General features: G+C 36.2%; 1 protein-coding gene across 1 annotated transcript; it reads left to right on the forward strand.

Annotated features, from left to right (window-relative positions):
• Positions 1–2,372: 2,372 nt before the first annotated feature.
• On the forward strand, positions 2,373–2,900 carry LOC127149716 (secreted RxLR effector protein 161-like). The gene has a single exon (XM_051085580.1). The coding sequence runs from the start codon at positions 2,373–2,375 to the stop codon at positions 2,898–2,900; it is 528 nt and encodes a 175-aa protein (XP_050941537.1).
• Positions 2,901–20,116: the final 17,216 nt, after the last annotated feature.

Raw genomic sequence — 20,116 nt, forward strand, 5'->3', positions numbered from 1 at the left:
TTAAGGATAAGTATCGTTTTTGCAACAAACCTGGACACTATCAGAAAGATTGTCTAAAACGTAAGGCATGGTTCGAGAATAAAGGTAAGCATAATGCTTTAGTATATTTCGAATCAAACTTAACTGAAGTTCCTTATAATACATGGTGGATTGATTCTGGTTGTACCATTCATGTTTCCAATACGATGCAGGGATTCCTTACGACCCGAACCACAAACCTAAATGAGAGATTCATTTTTATGGGAAACAGAGTCAAAGTTCCAATTGAAGCTGTGGGAACCTATCGTTTAACTTTAGATACTGGACATCATTTAGACCTTTTTGATACCTTTTATGTTCCTTCTATTTCTTGTAATTTGATTTCCTTGTCAAAACTTGATACTTCAGGTTATTACTTTAAATTTGGGAATGAGTGTTTTAGTTTATTCAAACAGAACATTTTTATTGGTTCTGGTATTCTTTGTGATGACTTATATAAATTAAAGCTTGATAGTGTTTTTGCTGAGAGTTTGTTAACCTTGCATCATAATGTTGGTACTAAACGTGGTCAAACTAATGAATCGTCAGCTTACTTGTGGCATAAACGTTTAGGTCACATATCTAAAGAAAGAATTAAAAGACTGATAAAGAATTAAATTCTTCCAGATTTGGATTTTACTGACCTTAGAATTTGTGTGGATTGTATTAAAGGAAAACAAACAAAACACACAGTTAATAAAGAAGCCACAAGAAGCTCACAGCTTCTTGAAATTATACACACTGATATTTATGGGCCTTTTAATGTTCCATCTTTTGGTGGAGAAAAACATTTTATCACCTTTATTGATGATTTCTCACGTTATGGTTATATCTATTTATTGCATGAGAAATGTCAAGCAATAGATGCCTTAAAAGTATTTATAAATGAAGTTGAAAGGCAATTAGATAGAAAGGTGAAAATCTTAAGATCTGATAGAGGTGGTGAGTATTATGGAAAATATGACGAGAATGGACAATGTCCCGGTCCATTCGCTAAATTCCTAGAAAGCCATGACATATGTGCTTAATACACAATGCCAGAAACACCACAACAAAATGGTGTTGCAGAAAGGCGAAATCGTTCATTAATGAATATGGTTAGAAGTATGTTAATTAATTCATCTTATCTGTGTCCTTGTGGATGTATGCATTAAGAACCGCTCAATATTTATTAAAAAGGGTTCCTAGTAAGTCAGTTCCAAAGACACCTTTTGAGCTGTGGATATGAAGGAAACCTAGTTTAAGACATCTAGATGTTTGGGATTGTCAAGCAAAAGTAAGAATTTATAATCCACATGAAAAGAAACTGGATTCAAGAACAACCCTTCATTGGTTATCTAGAAAAATCAAAAGGTTATAGATTTTATTGTCCTAACCACAGTACGAGAATAGTTGAAACTAGAAATGTAAGGTTCATTGAGAATGACATAATTAGTGGGAGTTTATAACTTCTTCTCAAGTTGTTGTTCCTGTAGTTGTTGACTCTGTTAAAAATCCACAAGAACAACAAATTAATGGTCAAACACCACATAATGATATTGTAACAAATGAACCTATAACTGAGGGACCACAAGAAATAGAATTAAAAAGATCTGTAAGATCAAGAAGATCAGCTATTTCTGATGACTATTTGGTTTATTTGCATGAGTCAGAATTTGACTTAAACATTGATAATGATCCGATTTCATTTTCACAAGCCATTAAAGGAGATAATTCTACCAAATGGTTAGATGCCATGAAAGAAGAGTTAAAATCTATGAATGATAATGAAGTTTGGGATCTTGTAGAATTGCTTAAAGAAAGTAAAAGAGTTGGGTGTAAATGGGTCTTTAAGACCAAACGTGACTCAAATGGAAATATTGAACGCAAGACTAGACTTGTTGTTAAAGGTTATACTCAGAAAGATGACATTGTCTACAAAGAGACATTTTTCTCCTGTCTTGAAAAAGGACTCATTAAGAATTATTATGGCTTTGGTAGCTCATTATGATTTAGAGCTTCATCAAATGGATGTGAAAACTGCCTTTCTAAATGGAAATTTAGATGAAGAAGTGTTCATGGATCAATCAGAAGGTTTTATGGTTGAAGGAAAGGAACATATGGTGTGTAAACTAAAGAGGTCAATATATGGACTTAAACAAGCTTCCAAATAGTGGTATCTTAAGTTTAATGATACCATCACATCTTTTGGTTTTAAAGAAAACATTGTTGATCGATGTATATACCTAAAGATCAGTGGGAGTAAGTTTATAATTCTTGTTCTATATGTTGATGACATCTTGCTTTCTACAAATGACTTTGGTTTATTATGTCAAACAAAAGAATTTCTTTCTAAAGACTTTGAAATGAAAGATATGGGTGAGGCATCCTATGTGATTGGAATTGAAATATTCCGTGACCGAACACATGGATTGTTAGGATTGTCTCAAAAGGCCTATATTAATAAAGTTTTTGAGAAATTTATGATGGACAAATGCTCTTCAAGTGTAGTTCCAATTCAGAAGGGAGATAAATTTAGTCTCATGCAATGTCCAAAAAATGAATTGGAACGAAATCAGATGGAAACTATTCCTTATGCATCTATTGTTGGAAGCTTATTGTATGCACAAACTTGCACTAGACCAGACATCAGTTTTGCTGTGGGTATGCTAGGTAGGTATCAAAGTAATCTAGGAATGGATCATTGGAAAGCTGCAAAGAAAGTTTTAAGGTATCTGCAAGGAACAAAGGATTATATGCTTACTTACAAGAGATCTGATCATCTTGAGGTGATTGGATATTCAGATTCAGATTTTGCCAGATGTGTGGATACAAGAAAATCCACTTTTGGCTATTTGTTCCTGTTAGATGAAGGAGCAATTTCATGGAAAAGTGAAAAGTAGTCTATTATCGCTGCATTCAGTATGGAAGCTGAATTTGTAGCATGCTTTGAGGCTAGAGTTCATGGTTTATGGCTGCGAAACTTTATCTCAGGACTTGGAATTTTTGACAGTATTGCCAAGTCGTTGAGAATTTATTGTGATAATTCTGCAGCAGTTTTCTTCTAAAAAAACGACAAGTATTCTAAAGGTGCTAAACATATGGAATTAAAATTCTTTGCTGTTAAAGAAGAAGTTAAGAAACAGAGGTGTCAATTGAACACATTAGCACTAAACTTATGATTGTGGATCCACTGACTAAAGGATTGCCACCAAAGACGTTCAAGTATCACGTTGAACGTATGGGCATCAGTAGATATCATCATTGAGATCAAGATTATGTTAGTTGACACTTTGAGCTCATTTATTTATTGTTTCTGATTTTATCTTATGGTTCTGTTCTTATGATTAGTATATACATAAAAGAATTATGTAAACCAAACAGGACATCGTCTTTGATAAAGACACTTATTTTTGGACCATTATTGATTATCTTTATTATAGATCATGTTAATAGAAGAACTATTTTAGTGATACATGGAAGGGAGTATGTTAATGCAATGATGTATGACCGCCATAATCCTTTAGTAGTTTCTTCGACTTGACACGATATGTTATGAAGTTTAATTTTGCGCATTATATCTATGAATGTATATGGTAAATAATTTCGATGGGCCAAGTGGGAGAATGTTAGATTTATTCTTAAATATAATATCATCATTAATATGGCCCAATTGCATTATCTATTATTTATCCCTTTTGGGCTTATTATTTTATTCGGTCCATTAGGTTAAAAGATAATGCCCTACTTTAACACCATGATGGATGGTGTCTATAAATAGAACCTTAGGGTTTGGTCCTCTCACTGCCTCATTAACTAGTTTATTCTTCCCATCAAGAAACTTAAATTAAGTCTAAAAGGAAGGCAAGTGAGAGAAACACAATTCCTCAAGAAGATTATTCATGGATCAAGGTATGTTGTTCTTTAACTAATTTGTAAAGTTATCTAGTTCAAAGATCTTGACATTTATCGTTATATACAATGTTAGGGTTTATTGTATATTCATGAAACTAAAATCTAAAGTTTACATCTTCATCATAACCAAACTGAATATCTCTTTCTAAGCTCGAGGAGTTGAGGAGAGACATATACGAGACCATATATCACCTTTTTTCACATTCTTTCTTTCCCTTGCTCCCCCTGAGCTCGAAACCCTAGTAGAGGAAATGTGATTGGCCTACCAAGCTTTGAGGTCTCCCTGAAGAAAGGTTTTTTTAAAATCGAGCTAATGCAGTGACCAAGATCTGTTAGCTGCAACTAAGAGGATGATGCATATGGAATTTTGTGCAGTTTAGCCACTGGAGCGAACGTCTCGAGATAATCGATGCTAGGTTTAGGTTAAGCCTTTTGCCAAAAGACGAGCCCTCTTGATAGTGCCATAAGCTTTGTCTTTTAGTGTGTGTACCCACCCGCAATCAACCATGCTTTTATTTGGGCATATACAAAATAGATAGGGTAAGAGCTTAGTAATTAACAGATAAGTTTCGTTCTTCTTTAGAGCCTCCATTTCTTTTATTATAGCACAACCTTTCTTCCACAAAGGAGGATTGAGGGCTTCTTGAAGGAGGATATCTTATCGCTGAAATGAAAGTATGAGAGTTAGGAAGCTTGTTTCAAATCAGACGAAAAATAGAGCATAGCATACCATAGTTTTAGACTCATTTCTTAGGCAAAAGTGTTAATTTACTAACAAATAAGCCCTAACCTTAGAATGAGCATATTTACTCCCTTTGTTTTTGCTAGCTTCAACTTTTGGACTCATTTCTTAGGGAAAATGCCAATTTATAAACTTTTGGGCATATACAAAACATAACTTTTGGATTAAATTCATCGGGTAGAAAGAACATGAAATTAAGTAGGAACTAGCCTTGCGTCCATGGAGAAAGGATATGGGTCCAACTCTAGTGGGGTTGAGCATTTGTGATGGTTTTCCTAACATCTTCTATCACTTTTCGTAAAGCAATTACCTCTCCTTATTCTATCAGCGGAGATTCTTAAGAGATCTAGTTTCATAGGTGCACACCTTTATGCTATCAAAGATTAGAAAGAGTCATTTTTTGACTCTACACGTAAGTTGACCCAACTAGGTTTAGGAACCGGGTCTATGCTCAAGACACTAATGAAGCGAATGAAGTGAGCAAGAAAATATATACGCATGGAATCAATCTTTGCAGTTAAAAAGTAGGATGACCCGAGGAAGAAAGATGCTTAGAGGTTGACCTTAGGCCAACAAAAGGATAAGAAGAAAGAAGATGGATGACTAACCGAGGAAGGAAAATCAGATTGCATTCAAAGGAAACGCAACTTGCTAGTTATTGGAAGGTTAGAACATAACTCTTCTTATTCAATAGAAAAGTAGATTCAATTGCGAGCTTCAAAGTGGAATTTTTAACAAGCCTCGAAAAAGGAAATGAATCAACTTCCAATTCAAGTAATGTTGTATCGAACTAGTCAACTACCGCTACTACAACCGTGTGAATCACTCCTCTGCCTCTCGTTCTACAACTCACTCGACTCAATTTACAAGACTCTTTTATCGTGTGAGGCCCTGACTGCATACCGCCAATGCGATCAAGATGAACGAAGAGACTCTTGATCGTAGAATATGTTTTATGGATGGAGTATGCGTGAGGCCCTAATCCGAAGAAAGGAAGCCCGAGTGAAGAGGATCCTTGTCAGGAGGTCAATTCAGATAAGATATAGGATATTTCGTGAGGGAACGTACAAAGGGGAAGAAGGCTGGATGAAAAAGAAATGCTTAAAGTCTAAGTTCCATTGCGAGAAGGCAAATAACGCTATAAGAATAAGCTGGCAAGGAAGAAGCATGCGTTGAATGCCAAGAGTTACGCGTTTAGCATAGTAATGTAGGGAGAAGTGCTTACGCCTAAGAAAGGAGGTAAGAAAGTGTCTTGTCAAGATGACTTGACTACTCGATGAGAGAAAGTATATGTCTACTGCTTCCCGAGAAGATAAGAGGGTCAGATGATTTAAAGAGTTTGGCTTCCCAAAGAGATAAGGTGTGCGTCTTGAGAGAAAAGTCCAATGGCCACTGATAGATAGCCTACATGTCAAGTTTGGGTTGTATGCATGGTACGGCGAGTCGGTAAAGAGACACGTGTAAAGTGTTGAAACTACTCTTGGATGTAAGAGGCCACTATACAAAAGGCCAAAGGCTAAAAAGAAAAAGAGAGTTTTTGTCCGAAGGAGTTAAATCTTTTAGATGAAAATGAAGAAGAGAGATCCTGAATGCTAGAATCAGTCAATTTAGAAAGAAGGCCGACGACCTGGGCTAAGAGCAATTCCCTACCCACTCTGTAGGAGCATAAGAAAGTCTCCAACTTAAACAAAATGAAGAAAGAGTTGTGCTCGCCTTTTTTGCTTTTCCTTATTTTGTTTGTAAACTTAGTCGACTCAATTACGCCTAGCCTTATAAGTAGCTTTGCGCCTTTAGGCTTTCTCTCTTGATTTTGATCCCCTAGGCTTTCTTCCAAATAGTAGGTTCCACTCCCACCCTGCGTAAAAGGAGGAGTTTTCTACCTTTGCCTTTATTCTTCTTCTAATAGAACTTTCTCCTTAACCTAGGCTTTCCTTTCGCCTGAAATGAATGTATAGGGCTTTCTTTCTTTGTGTCTAGGCTACTCTTCTTCTTCCTCTAAATTTCATCCACTCTCTATTTCTTTAGGGATCATTAACTGAAGAAGGAGCAAAGATCATTGATAAGGAAAGACATTAACCCGTGGATTCATTGATTGTGCTTTTGATTTCTTTTCAAAAAGTGGGCACGTAGAAGGAGCTTTTCTATTTTGGCTTCACCTTCTTTCCCTTGTTCATTGAATTCTTTCAAGCTGGTCGAGGGAATCGCTAGGTGAGAAGAGGCATCCAAATGCAGAGAAGGAAGGAGTCAAGGATAAATATATTAGTGAGTGATGAAACGACATTCGACATGATTACTAAACTGTCATTTATTACCGATTCTTTTTTGTGTTTGTTACGAATTATGAATGAATATTGCGAGTGGTTCATCTTAAATAGAGGAGTATCTTTGTTTGTTTTTTAATATCTCTCATAAGTGGAATATCTGTGAATCTTCCATCAGTGGAAGAAAGGCTTTACGAATGATTTCCATAATTATTTAATGATGTGCTTGTAAACTTGATATGTGGAAGGCTATTCCGTTATGAAAGTGTTCTTTCGTTGATTCTCATTGTATAATCTTGTTACACTGAAATGTTATGAAAGAAAAATAAACTGGAAAGCTAACCCTTCTGTTTACTATTTTTATTGGTTGTCTAACGATAGAAGAAGTGATCTATTGCGAGATGCGAGTCTCAAGTCTAGGCGAGGTTATTATGAGAGACTGGTTAAAAGTGAGTCCCAGGTGGAGAAAGATAAAATGTGACTAGGCGCTGGTGTAAATCCTAGGTAACTCGCGTGATACTGGTTAAGTGCAAACCCCAGGTCAGCGAGGGGAGATTCCTAAGTCTCAGAATAGACTTGTCACGAACTGATTCCAGCGTATGGTGTTGTAGCGCTCATTTTGGGAACGATGTTAACGAGATGCTGATGGAGTGTAACCCCAGGTCTAAGAATGTGAATGTGGCGAGACCTTGTTAGATATCTCAGGTAACTCGTGTGATACTGACGAAAGCGAATCCTAGGTTAGTAAGGGGAGATTTCTAGGTCTTTGAATGACCTTACATCAATGATTGTGGTACAATTGGTGACTCGTTGAGTAATTATTTGAGTTGTGATGGTTACATGATTTTTGTTAACAGTTTACTGTGTCAAACTTCACATCTTATGACTTACTGTTTATTTTGTCGTGGATTTCTTGTGACTATTTCCCAAAAGGTTTTCTCAAACTCATCACTCACGAAGTTCGTTTGACTTACGTTTTAAGTTTTACCTCCCCAGGTTGCCAGACGTTGTAGCTTAGTTAAGGAGGAAAGACAGAGTTACTTTATAGTCTTATGCGATACGACAATTGTGTCATCTTATCTCACGTCTAAGGAGTCAGTTGGTAAGTACATGGCTTCTTAGCACAAATGACTCAGCTTAGTAGGGAGGCGACAGCAATACCCAGGTAGGTAAGGTCAAGCAAGGGAAGCCAAAGAGCCAGCAAGCTAAGTCAGGGGAGGAATAGTCCTAAATGCGATTCGCTAAGAGAGGTGGTTAGACGATCGGGGCGAAGGACTAAGTTATGCCTTTACACCTCTAGGTACCTGTTGCAACGAGCAGTGTTTAGTGGCATAGAGAGAAAAAGGTTCTTGAGGATTGCCCTTGAGTTAGGATGTTGATGACTCGAGGGGTAGGAGTTGAAGAAAGGGATCTTGGATTTTTAAAGACCTCGATGCGTAGAGAGAACAAGGCGCATTGCTACATGATGAGGTGAGCAAACTAGATGGCAAGTTGGAAAAGCTGTGCTAGGCGAAGGGAGGTCTAAAGATTATTTTTAAGTCTTGTTGTAAGGAAAAGTATAAGTTCTGTTGAACATTGTAAAAGTGTTAAGTTAATAAGCAAAAGTTTTATACTCATTCTACTGCATTATCTTGTGTTTTTTTGCGTAAGTAGTTGAAAGGTATTGTTAAGCTAAGTATTAAAGGCCCGGTAATAAGGCTAAGTTAATAAAATTTAGGTTGACGTTTTTTGCTATTGTGTTAAGAAAGCTTGAAGTTTTGGTTGTAAAAGAGAAGTTGTTTCGCTTACTAGGTGTTCAACTACGCGGTGTGGTAAGCGTTGAGGGTCTAGGAGGCACGTCCCACTAAATTGCGAGAAGCGACTTTAAGGGCGGGTGACATATCGTTATTCAAAGAATGAGAAGGACGACGACAAGTGAAATAAACAGAAAACATAAGATAGAACTCCTCTAAAGAATGTAGAAGTAGATTCCTCAAACTTCTGGAATACCATGGGATCTAGTAAAGTTGATAGTTATGAGTGTTATGACGAATTTGATTGGGAGGTCCAGTGGCAAAAAGTGAAGTGATAAAAGCACTTTGTAGCAGAAATAATTAACAGAACCAATTAACAAAACCATTAAAATTAAATTTAAATCAATACATTGGAAAAAATTAGTGTACCTAAATAAATTCAATAGTTAAGCATGCTTGATAGCAAAAAAAAAAAAAAAAAAAAAAAAAAAAAGAAAACAAAAAGGAAAAAAAAGAGAAATAATGGGAAATTGAGACTTACTCTCGTTATCGACTTTGTATCTACTAAGTGCCAATATTGGGGTCACCATCACTTGAAAACTTCCCTATCCTCTGAGTAATTGAAGTTTTAGCTTGTGGAACCAAAAAGATTTTTGGGAAAAGATATATAATATATATATATATATATATACCCTTCTTTTCTTCCTCATGAAGAAGAAGAAGTTGGAGAGATATTGGGATACGTAGGAAAACGATCCACATTCCCTCAAATAACTCCTTTACGTAAGGGAGTTATTAATTTGATTTAATTTAATTTAATTTAATTTAAATTAATATTAATATTAAAATAATAAATAAAATAAAATAATTAATTATCTCATATTTAAATAATATTTCGTTTAAATCATATTTATATAAATATCTCTCAAATAACCTCTAATTTTAATTTAATTAAATAGAATTAAATTAAGTTATCAATTAATCATGCAATTAATTAATTTTTAAATTAAATATTGAAAATTTTTCATAAAGGTAACAAAACACCAAACTATTTACGCTCCGTGTAACAAAGCCCATAAAATTAGTCATTTTTTAAATATTTGAGGTTTGCCCTTCCATCTTTATTCTCCTCTTTACTGCGTTTTATTTCATCGTCTTCCTCCTCGCAATGATTTTTTTCGTCGTCTTTCTTCTTTTCCTCTTCTTTTTTTTCCACTGCGATTTCTTTCTATCATCTTTCTTTTCTTTTTATACGTCGTTTAATCTTTCCATCGTCTTTCTTTTCTTCTTCTTCTTCTTCTTTTTTACGTCGTTTAAATTTGGATAACCAAATCTAAACTATCGTGTATAAAAAAATAGCCAAATCTAAAAAAGAATCTAAAAGATTGTGTATAAAGAATCTTGAAAAAAATCATTTAGATTGGAGTAGTCAAATATAAATGATCGTGTAAAAAAATAAACCATTGTGTAGATAAATCTAAACGATCACTACCATATTAATTAAAAAAATTGTTTATCCAAATCTAAACGATCATGTACGAAAGAATCTTGAAAAAAATAAATGATCGTGTAGACAAATCTAAACGATCGTGTAAAAAAAAGTAAACGATCACGTACAAAAAATTTTTAAAAAATCGTTTAGCCAAATCTAAACGATCGTGTAAGAAAAGAAAAATGATTTGTCTACTTAAATCTAAATGATCAAATTTAAACAATCGTGTAACCAATTTTAACATAACCAAATTAAACGATAAAATTAAAAAAAACAATTACCAAATTAAATGACAAAATCTAAACGATTGTGTACCAAACAATAACTAAATCGGGCATGTGTTTTGTACCAAATATATTTTACGTGCGGATTGTTGATGGGACATTTTTGGTATTTTACACGTTGGGCCTGTGGGCTTTTTTCGTTTTCAGAATTTTTCTATACAGTGTAAATATTTTACCGCCTTGTTCTATTTGTAAAAAGATCCCTTAAATATTTTATATTTAATTCAATCAAAATATGAATGGTATTCATATACAAATTTCTCTCAAAACTTATAGTTTTAATGTGTATCAAATATTTATTAAAATTTAACCTATAGTTTTAATATAAATCTATTTAACATTAAATTAATATTTGAACTCACTCAAATATTTTATTCTCTCATAAATTAATTTTGAATCATCTTGAGAAATTAAATTTATATTACAGAGTTTAATTAAAATATAAACTTTATATTATAAGGTATTACCATACATTATATTAATTCTGAAAGTAAATTTGAACATTTTAAATTACAATCAATATATATTAACCTCATTACCCTTAGCCAGTTAGGAAGGGGATCTAATGGACCTACATATTAGAAACTACAAGATATGAGATTATTTGACTAAATTCATTAACCACATTAATCAATATTTGTTAACTGTGTTTACACTCGACTAAAGACTCACAACTGAACTCTTCTCACTATAGATATATTTCTGTGTCCATGGATATGGACAATTAATAGTAAGTCCTATGTGAGTGTTTATAACGCAAGCTGGGTTAAATTATCGCTTTTTGCCAGGGTTACCTCTAGTCTTTAAATACCAGTGTTACTCTAATGAACAACTTGATTATAGTCAAACTAATAAATAGAAACCTCTCTCGTGTCATAAAGAGTGTAGTACTCTTTGTTCAAGTTCTGGAGACACCATTTAAAAAACCACTCATCTACTTACCTTAAAGTCGAGAAGGAGCAAGTTCCATCTTGTGTGATTATGTTCCGAGCTATGCACTCAATCTTGTCCCCAAAATGATAAGCATATTGAGTCGGCAAACTGGCCACTCTCACCTGTACAAATCAAAAGAAAATCTCTCGCGAATAGGAGTTCATAATACACTCAAGATTAAGGCTAAGTTATTTAGGTCATTTTTCACTTTCTATGTCATTTCTTCAATTTTTGGGTAGGTCAAGTAGTTTTGGGCCGGCTTAGAGCTTTTTCTGATTGGTTTAAGGTTTTTTTCAAGTGTAGTTTGAAGCTTTTTAAAAGTTTTAGAATCGATTTTGAAGCTTTGAAAGTTGCTTTAGGATAATTTTGAAGCTTAATTAGTGTAATGTTTGTTTTATTTTATCATAGGGGCTAATTTTACAAGTTTAATTGCCATTTAAATGCTTTATGAGTGTCATTTAGATAAATCCCACCATAGGTGAAGCATGTTCATGCATTTTATATATTATAATTGTTATAATATATGATATTAAAATATGTTGATATTTTAAATATATGAAATTAGATAAGCATGATGCAGGACATTAATTATATTTAACTGTCTTGTGTGTACTTGAATGATTTTTATGATTTTTTTAATATAAGTGTTATATTAATTAAAATAAAAATCAATTTTCATTATATATATATTACATTCATAGTTTAATATAAGAGATTTTTTCAAAAATAGAACAAAGGACGAAAATATTTACACTATATAGAACAATTTTTAAAAAAGGAAAAAGCTCACAAGCCCATAACGTAAAATAACAAAAATACCCATGAGATTAATCAATCACACAAGTGCGAAAAATGATTATGTATTTAGTCTAAATGACCTTGTACCCAATCTAAAGGATCTCATAGCAAGTCTAAACGATCTTGTACCCTTGGTTTAAGTCTAAACGATCTTGTACCTTTCTACCTAGATTAAATGATCTCGTAGCAAGTCTAGACAATCTTGTACTTTTGTACCAAGTTTAAACGATATTGTACCCTTGTATCCAGCCTAAACGATCTTGTACCTTTGTACCTAGTCTAAACGATCTTGTATACAGTCTAAACGATCTTAGTTTTGTACCAAATCAAAACAATCTATTAGTGATGGTGGTCTATCTCTGTCTATTTGGAATAGACAATTGATCGTTTAGATATTGGTACACGATCGTTTAGAGTCTGTACCAATGTCATTTAGATCTTGGACCAAGAAGAAAAAAATGAAGATGAGAAATGAAGAAGAAAGAAGCTCTAGAAGAGAAATGAGGAAATTGGTGAATATTTACATAAATAACCATAATAATGTAAAATGAAGAAGAAGTAATAATATGAAGAGATGAATAAATTGCAAAGAAGAAGAAGAAGAAAAAGAAGTGAAAAATCGTCTGCATTATTCAAGGGAAAACTTGAAATTTACGAAAATATCATGGACTTTTTGATTTTGTTACGCGGGCCGTAAATATTTTGGTGTTTTGTCATTGTTGAATAAGAAATTTTGGAACCAATTACAAATTGTCACGTCATTTACTAAAATAATTGTATTTGTGATTAACTAAAAGTTGGCATGTCTCCCAAATTAAATTTAAAGACAAATTGGACAATTCTAATCATGTCACATGTCTTTTTTATGACAATTGGATCAATTTAATTATTTTGGTTCAATTAAATCTAATTTACTTGAGTTAAAATTCAATTAAGTAAAAAAATAAGCTTAATTTACCCAAAAATTAAATATAACTCAAATCCATGTGATTGAGCCCATGGGTATGGTCCATGGACCAGTTTAGGCCCAAGTCCATAAAAGCCCACTAGGGAACTCCATAATAGAGGAGTTCTCTTTATATGTGGGGGTTGGAAATTTTTGTCTCCAGAATGCCTAGAGAGAATTCTTCCAAAGAGTTAGAAAACTCCCCAACACTTGAAGTCGTCCGCCCTCAAAGATTGAAGCTTCGTTGAAGATACAAGCTTTCATCCAAGACTCAAACTTCAAGAACATCACGTGCTTTGCTTCCTCAAATCAAGCGTAAGCATCCAGCCGAGAGAGAATCAGAGGATCAAAGTCTAAAGATTGAACCAGATCGCATCAAATCAACGTAAATACAACACCAACACAAGTTCAACTCCACGAATGAAATTTCTTTGGAAATCTCGTGTGAACAAATTGGCACATCTAGTGGGATATCTATACCTCTGATCTCTCTTTCATCATCCAAATCTACAGATAAGCTAATGGCACCAAGAAAAGTTGTATCCGAAGCTACTATTGCAAACAACTCTTACACTGGACTTGTCACCTAAAGTCACTTAAAGAGAAGCATGCAAGAACAAGAACAAGGTTCTGTCCTAAAAAAGAAAAGTTTTAAACAACTGATAGAATCTCCTAAAAGAGGGATCATCATCAGAGAGAATCCTTTGTTCAAAAACTCTACGTCTGCTTCTAATTTATAAGACAAAGAATCACACCTTGAAGTACTGTCTGGCATGATGACAGATGTGACAGCTGAGGCAGCCATGGCGGAGATGGAGAGAAAAATTAACCTCTTGATGAAGGTTGTGGAGGAACGAGACCACGAAATCACAGTTTTGAGAGACCAGATGCGGACTCCTGAAACTGCTGAGTCAAGCAAAACTCCTTTTATCAAAGCTGATGATAAAGGAAAAGTTGTGTTGCAAGAAAATCATATGCAACATCCATCTTTGTTGCCTCCGTGTCAGTCCAACAGCTGCAAGATATGATCACAAGTTCCATAAGAGCTTAGTATGAAGGATTACAACAAACTTCTTTCATGTACTCCAAGCCATACACCAAGAGAATCAATGACTTACGAATGCCTGTTGGGTACCAACCTTCAAAGTTCCAACAATTCGACAGAAAGGGCAATCCAATGCAACACATTGCTCACTTTGTTGAAACATGCAAAAACGCAGGATCAAGAGGAGACCAACTAGTCAGGCAGTTCACTTTAAGCTTAAAAAAATGCTTTCGAGTGGTATACTGATCTAGAGCCCGTAGTAATTGATAGTTGAGAACATCTGAAGATAAAGTTTCTTAATCGCTTTTATAGCACTAGGTGTGTCGTCAACATGATGGAGTTGACTAACACCAAACAGTGGAAGAGAGAGCCAGTCATCGATTACATAAACCGATGGAGAGCTTTGAGCCTGTATTACAAAGACAAGCTCACTGAACTGTCTAGAGTAGAGATGTGCACCCAAGGTATGCACTGGAAACTTCTCTACATTTTACAGGGAACAAAACTTAGCAAGTTTTACAGGGAACAAAACTTTGCAAGTTTGAAGAATTGGCGACTCGCGCCAATGATATGGAGCTGAGTATTGCCAACAGAGGAGCAAAAGATTTCTTAATTCAAAGAACGAGGAGTGACAAGAATGAAATCAATGATACTAAAATAATCACAAATAGTGTCCTAAACGAGTCTATGGTTGTTCAAGAGACTCCATTGAAATCTTTCTCTAAAAGAAAAGAAACAAAACATGAAAGAAATCATGATGGGGATGAAAAGCGACGCCCAACTCTAAGAGAAAGACAGAAAAAGTATATCCTTTTCCTGACTTTGATGTTGCAGACATGTTAGAGCAATTGATAGAGAAATAACTTATTCAGTTGCCATAATGTAAACGGCCAGAGCAAGCAGGAAAAGTAGATGATTCTAACTACTGCAAGTATCATTGGGTCATTAGTCACCATGTTGAAAAGTGCTTTCTGTTGAAGGAGCTAATTCTAAAGTTGGCTCATGAAAATAAGATTGAGCTTGATATTGATGAAGTAGCTCAAACAAATCATGTTGCAGTCAAGATAACTTCAAGAGCTCTGCCATCAATGTTGCTTTATGATCGAAGGGAAAGTTTGATTCAATATGGAACTTTCGAACTTGTTCGATTCCAACAAAAGATCATGACGACGAACTCTCAAAACAAAGAATAGCCTATTGAGGATAAGGGTGAAGAATGGATAATCGTGGCCCAAGAAAAGGAGAGACAAACAAATTTCATTCAAACGAAGTCGCATTTCATCCAAAAGCATTCAAAAGGAAGCATCTCTCATAAAAGAAGGGGAAAAGAAACAAGAAGATGTCGAAGCATAGACCTATCAAAGGAAAAGACGAGGACTTCCTCCGAGCTCGACAGTCAATAACTTTGACAGAAGTTTTTCCAAGAAGCTTCCTTGATGATCATCTAAAAGAAGCATTAGAAAATCACTGCATGTCATGTTGCCAACATAGTAGAAGTTGACAACAATTATGCATCTTTTGAAGAAGTCGACAATTCAAATGAAATTAAGCAAAGGACTTCTATCTTTTATCGTATCAAGCCTTCAACTACTCGATCTCCAGTCTTTTAAAGATTGAGTATGGCCATGAAAGGAGAAGAAAGCCAATGTCCAACGTCTATTTCCACTCGAAATTTAACTTTCAAAATGCTAAGTATCTCCACATTAAAGAAGATCGACCTTCAACATCTCCTTTTGATCGTCTAAAGATGACAGGCGATCAACATGAAAGAGAGATGAAAACATTGAAGGCAAAACTATTTCATGAAGAAAACAATGATGACGATAAGATTCACAGTCGTGTCCCGTCACACATGAAGAGGAAGTTGTCTGTTGACATAAATACAGAAGGTTCCTTGACCGTGAAGCCAAGACTTATTATATTCACCAATCCTATAAACAAAGGAGGTGAACAAATCCTTGATAAAAATATAAACTACTAAACATGCAAAGCTCTTTATCGCAAGAGCCTAAACTGCATGGTGCTCTTAGCCTACAAGAGCTTAAAAGCTGAACGACAAAAAAAAAAAATCGAACTACATTATAACTTGATCTTATATTATAAAGGGTACGTACATAGCTTAAGGAAAACTTTAAGTTCAGTACAGTAAAAAAAAATCAATTGAACTACGTTATGACTTAATCCCTATATTATAAAGGGTACGTAGGCAACTTAAGGAAAACTTTAAGTTCATTCTAGTAAAAAAAAAAAAAAACAATTGAACTACGTTATGACTTGATCCCTATATTATAAAGGGTGCGTAGGCAGCTTAAGGGAAACTTTAAGTTCAGTCCTGTAAAAAAAAATCAATTGAACTACATTATGACTTGATCCCTATATTATAAAGGGTACGTAGACAATTAAGGAAACTTTAAGTTTAGTCTAGTAAAAAAAAAAAAATTAATTGAACTACGTTATGACTTGATCCTTATATTATAAAGAGTATGTAGACAACTTAAGGAAAATTTTAAGTTTAGTCCAGTTAAAAAAATCAGTTGAACTACGTTATGACTTAATCCCTATATTATAAAGGGTACGTAGGCAACTTAAGGGAAACTTTAAGTTCAGTCCAGTTAAAAAAAAATCAGTGGAACTACGTTATGACTTAATCCCTATATTATAAAGGGTATGTAGGCAGCTTAAGGAAAACTTTAAGTTCAGTCCAATAAATAATAAAAAAAAGAACTCAGTTCAGAAGAATGGAAAACAAGAGTAGTGTCATGATAACATAAACCATGACACCAGAAATTGATGGTTTTCGTTCTCATCAAAGAATATCAACTTAAAGTTGAAGATGCTTTGTTGGGGGAAATATAACAAAATTTAAAAAGTGTGGCACCAGTAGCAAGATGTTGCTAAGTTAGATGCTTATAAGGTGGCATCACTCCTCTGAAGTTCAACACTCCATTGTTAAGTTTAGAAGTTCCTCAGAATCAAAATTCTGAGGCTTTGTTGACGTTTCTTCAAATTCGAGTTTAAAAACTTTTAATAAAGGCTCATTGAAATGCAAGACTGGAGACTTCACCAATGCTCCACCGACTTCGAGGATCACATTGTTACTTTTTCATGTCTAAGTTCGAAGGTTTCATCGATGCATCCTCATATTCAAGCACAAAGGCTTCATCGACGCTTTCTCATATTTAAATTCAAAAGTTTTGCCTTCCTCAAGCCAAAAGGAAAAAAGACCTTCATCGTTGCTTCTTGAAGAAAGTTTGAAGACTTTAGGCTTCATCGATGCAGATGCGGCTTTGTGTCCTCTAAAAAATGTGCATGCAAAAAACAAGGAAAAAACTGTACCTGATCTCCAATATGTTGTAGCCCTAAGAAAACAATGATGGTGCAACTTCGCCTTTATCTCTCCAAACGACGAAGGTGCCCAATCGCTCCTACGAGGGTGGTGGATCTAATAGCAAAAGCCCGATCATCCCCTAGTAGAAGTTGGATCGTTGATGGTATTGTCACCTCTCCAAACGAAGAAGGTGCCCGATCGCTCCTACAAAGATGGTGGATCTGATGGCAAAAGTCTGATTGTTCTCAAATAGAAGTTGGATCACTGACGACAAAGTCACCTTTCAAAACGACGAAGGTGTCTGATCGCTCCTATTAGAATGGTGGATCTGACGATAAAAGCTCGATCATCCCCCAATAGATGTTAGATCGCTGACAGCATTGTCACCTCTCCAAACGACGAAAGTGCCCGATCGCTCCTACTAGGAAGGTGGGTTTAACGACAAAAGCGCGATTGTCCCTGAGAAGAAGTTGGATCGCTGATGGCATTGTCACCTCTCCAAATAATGAAGGTGCCCGATCGCTCCTACTAGGGAGGTAGATCTGATGATAAAAGCCCGATCGTCCTCAAGTAGAAGTTGGATAACTAACGGCATTGTCACATCTCTAAATGACGAAGGTGCCAGATTGCTTCTACTAAGGCGGTAGGTCTGACGGTAAAAGCCCGATTGTTCCTTAATACAAGTTGGATCGCTGACGGCAGAGCCACCTCTCCAAATGACGAAGGTGCTCGATTGCTCCCAACAGGGTGGTGGATCTGATGGCAAAAGCCCGATTGTCCTCTAGTAGATGTTGGATTGCTGACGGTTTTGTCACCCCTCCAAACGACGAAGGTGCGAGATCCATCTTACCAAGACGGTGGATCTAACGGTAAAAGCCCGATCATCCCTAGTAGATGTTGGATCACTGAGAGCAGAGCCACCTCTCCAAATGATGAAGTTGTCTATCGCTCCTACCAGGACGGTGGATCTGACTGCAAAAGCCAAATCATCCCCCAATAGAAGTTGGATCACTGACGACATTGTCACCTCTCCAAACGACGAAGGTGCCCGATCGATCCTACAAGAATAGTGGATCTAACGGTAAAAGCTTGATCGTCCTCTAGTAGAAGTTGGATCGCAGATGGGATTTTTACCTTTCCAAATGACGAAGGTGTCTGATCGCTCCTACCAGGTCGATGAATCTGAGGGTAAAGGCCCCATTGTCTCCCAGTAAAAGTTGGATCATTGACAACATTGTCACCTCTCCAAAAGATGAAGGTGTCTAATCCCTCCTACGAGGGCGATGGATCTAACGACAAAAACCCGATCGTCCCTTAGTAGAAGTTGGATCGCTGACGGCAAAGCCACGTCTCCAAACAACGAAGGTGTTTAATTACTCCTATCAGAGAGGTGGATCTGATCGCAAAAGCTCGATCGTCCCTCAGTAGAAGTTGGATTGTTGACAGCATTGTCACCTCTTCAAACGACGAAGGTGTCTGATTGCTCCTACCAGGGCAGTGGATGTGACGACAAAAGCCCGATTATCCCCTAGTAGAAGTTGGATCATTGACAACATTTTCACCTCTCCTAACGACGAAGGTGCCCGATTGCTCATACTAGGGTGGTGGATCTGACGGCAAAAGCCCGATTGTCCCATAGTAGAAGTTGGATCGCTAATGACATTGTCACCTCTCTAAATGACAAAGGTGCCAGATCGCTCCTACCAGGGCAATGGATCTGGTGGTAAAAGCCTGATCGTTCCTAGTATAAATTAAATCGCTGACGGCAGAGCCACCTCTCCAAACGATGAAGGTACCTATCGCTCCCAATTGAGCGATGAATCTGATGGCAAAAGCCTGATCGTCTCACAGTAGAAGTTGGATTACTGACGACATTGTCACCTCTCTAAACGACGAAGGTGCCTAATCGTTCCAACCACAATGGTGGATCTAACGACAAAGGCCCGATTCTTTCCCAGTAAAAGTTGGATCACTGATGACATTGTCACTTCTTCAAATGATGAAGGTGTCCGATTGCTCCTACCAGAACGCTGGATCTGACGGCAAAAGTCCGATCGTCCCTAGTAGAAGTTGGTTCACTGATGGTAGAGCCACCTCTTTAAACGACGAAGGTGTCCGATTGCTCCTACCAGGACGGTGGATCTAATAAGAAAAGCCCAATCATCCCCCAATAGAAGTTGGATCGCTGACGACATTGTCACCTCACCAAACGATGAAGGTACCTGATCGCTCGTACGAGGGCAATAGATCTGACGGCAAAAGCCCAATCGTTCCTCAGTAGAAGTTGGATCGCTGACGATAGAGCGACCTCTCCAAACAATGAAGGTGCCTATCGCTCCTACCAGGGCAATGGATCTGACGGCAAAAGCCTGATCGTCTCCTAGTAGAAGTTGGATCGTTGATGACATTGTCACCTCTCCAAATGACGATGGTGCGTAATCATTCCTACCAGGGTGATGGATCTGACGGCTAAAGCCCGATCGTCCCTAGTAGAAGTTGGATCACTGGCGACATTGTCTCTCTAAATGACGAAGGTGTCCGATCGCTTCACAGAAAATGCTCGATCGTATCCCAATAGAAGTCGGATCACTGACGACATTGTCACCTCTCCAAACGACGAAGGTGCCCGATCGTTCCTACCA

This window comes from Cucumis melo, chromosome 6 (genome assembly GCF_025177605.1).
Source record: "Cucumis melo cultivar AY chromosome 6, USDA_Cmelo_AY_1.0, whole genome shotgun sequence".
NCBI classification, from domain to species: domain Eukaryota; kingdom Viridiplantae; phylum Streptophyta; class Magnoliopsida; order Cucurbitales; family Cucurbitaceae; genus Cucumis; species Cucumis melo.

Coding starts and splice junctions, on each gene's coding strand:
- LOC127149716 (XM_051085580.1), top strand. CDS start 2,373: ATGGGTGAGGCATCCTATGTGATTGGAATTGAAATATTCCGTGACCGA.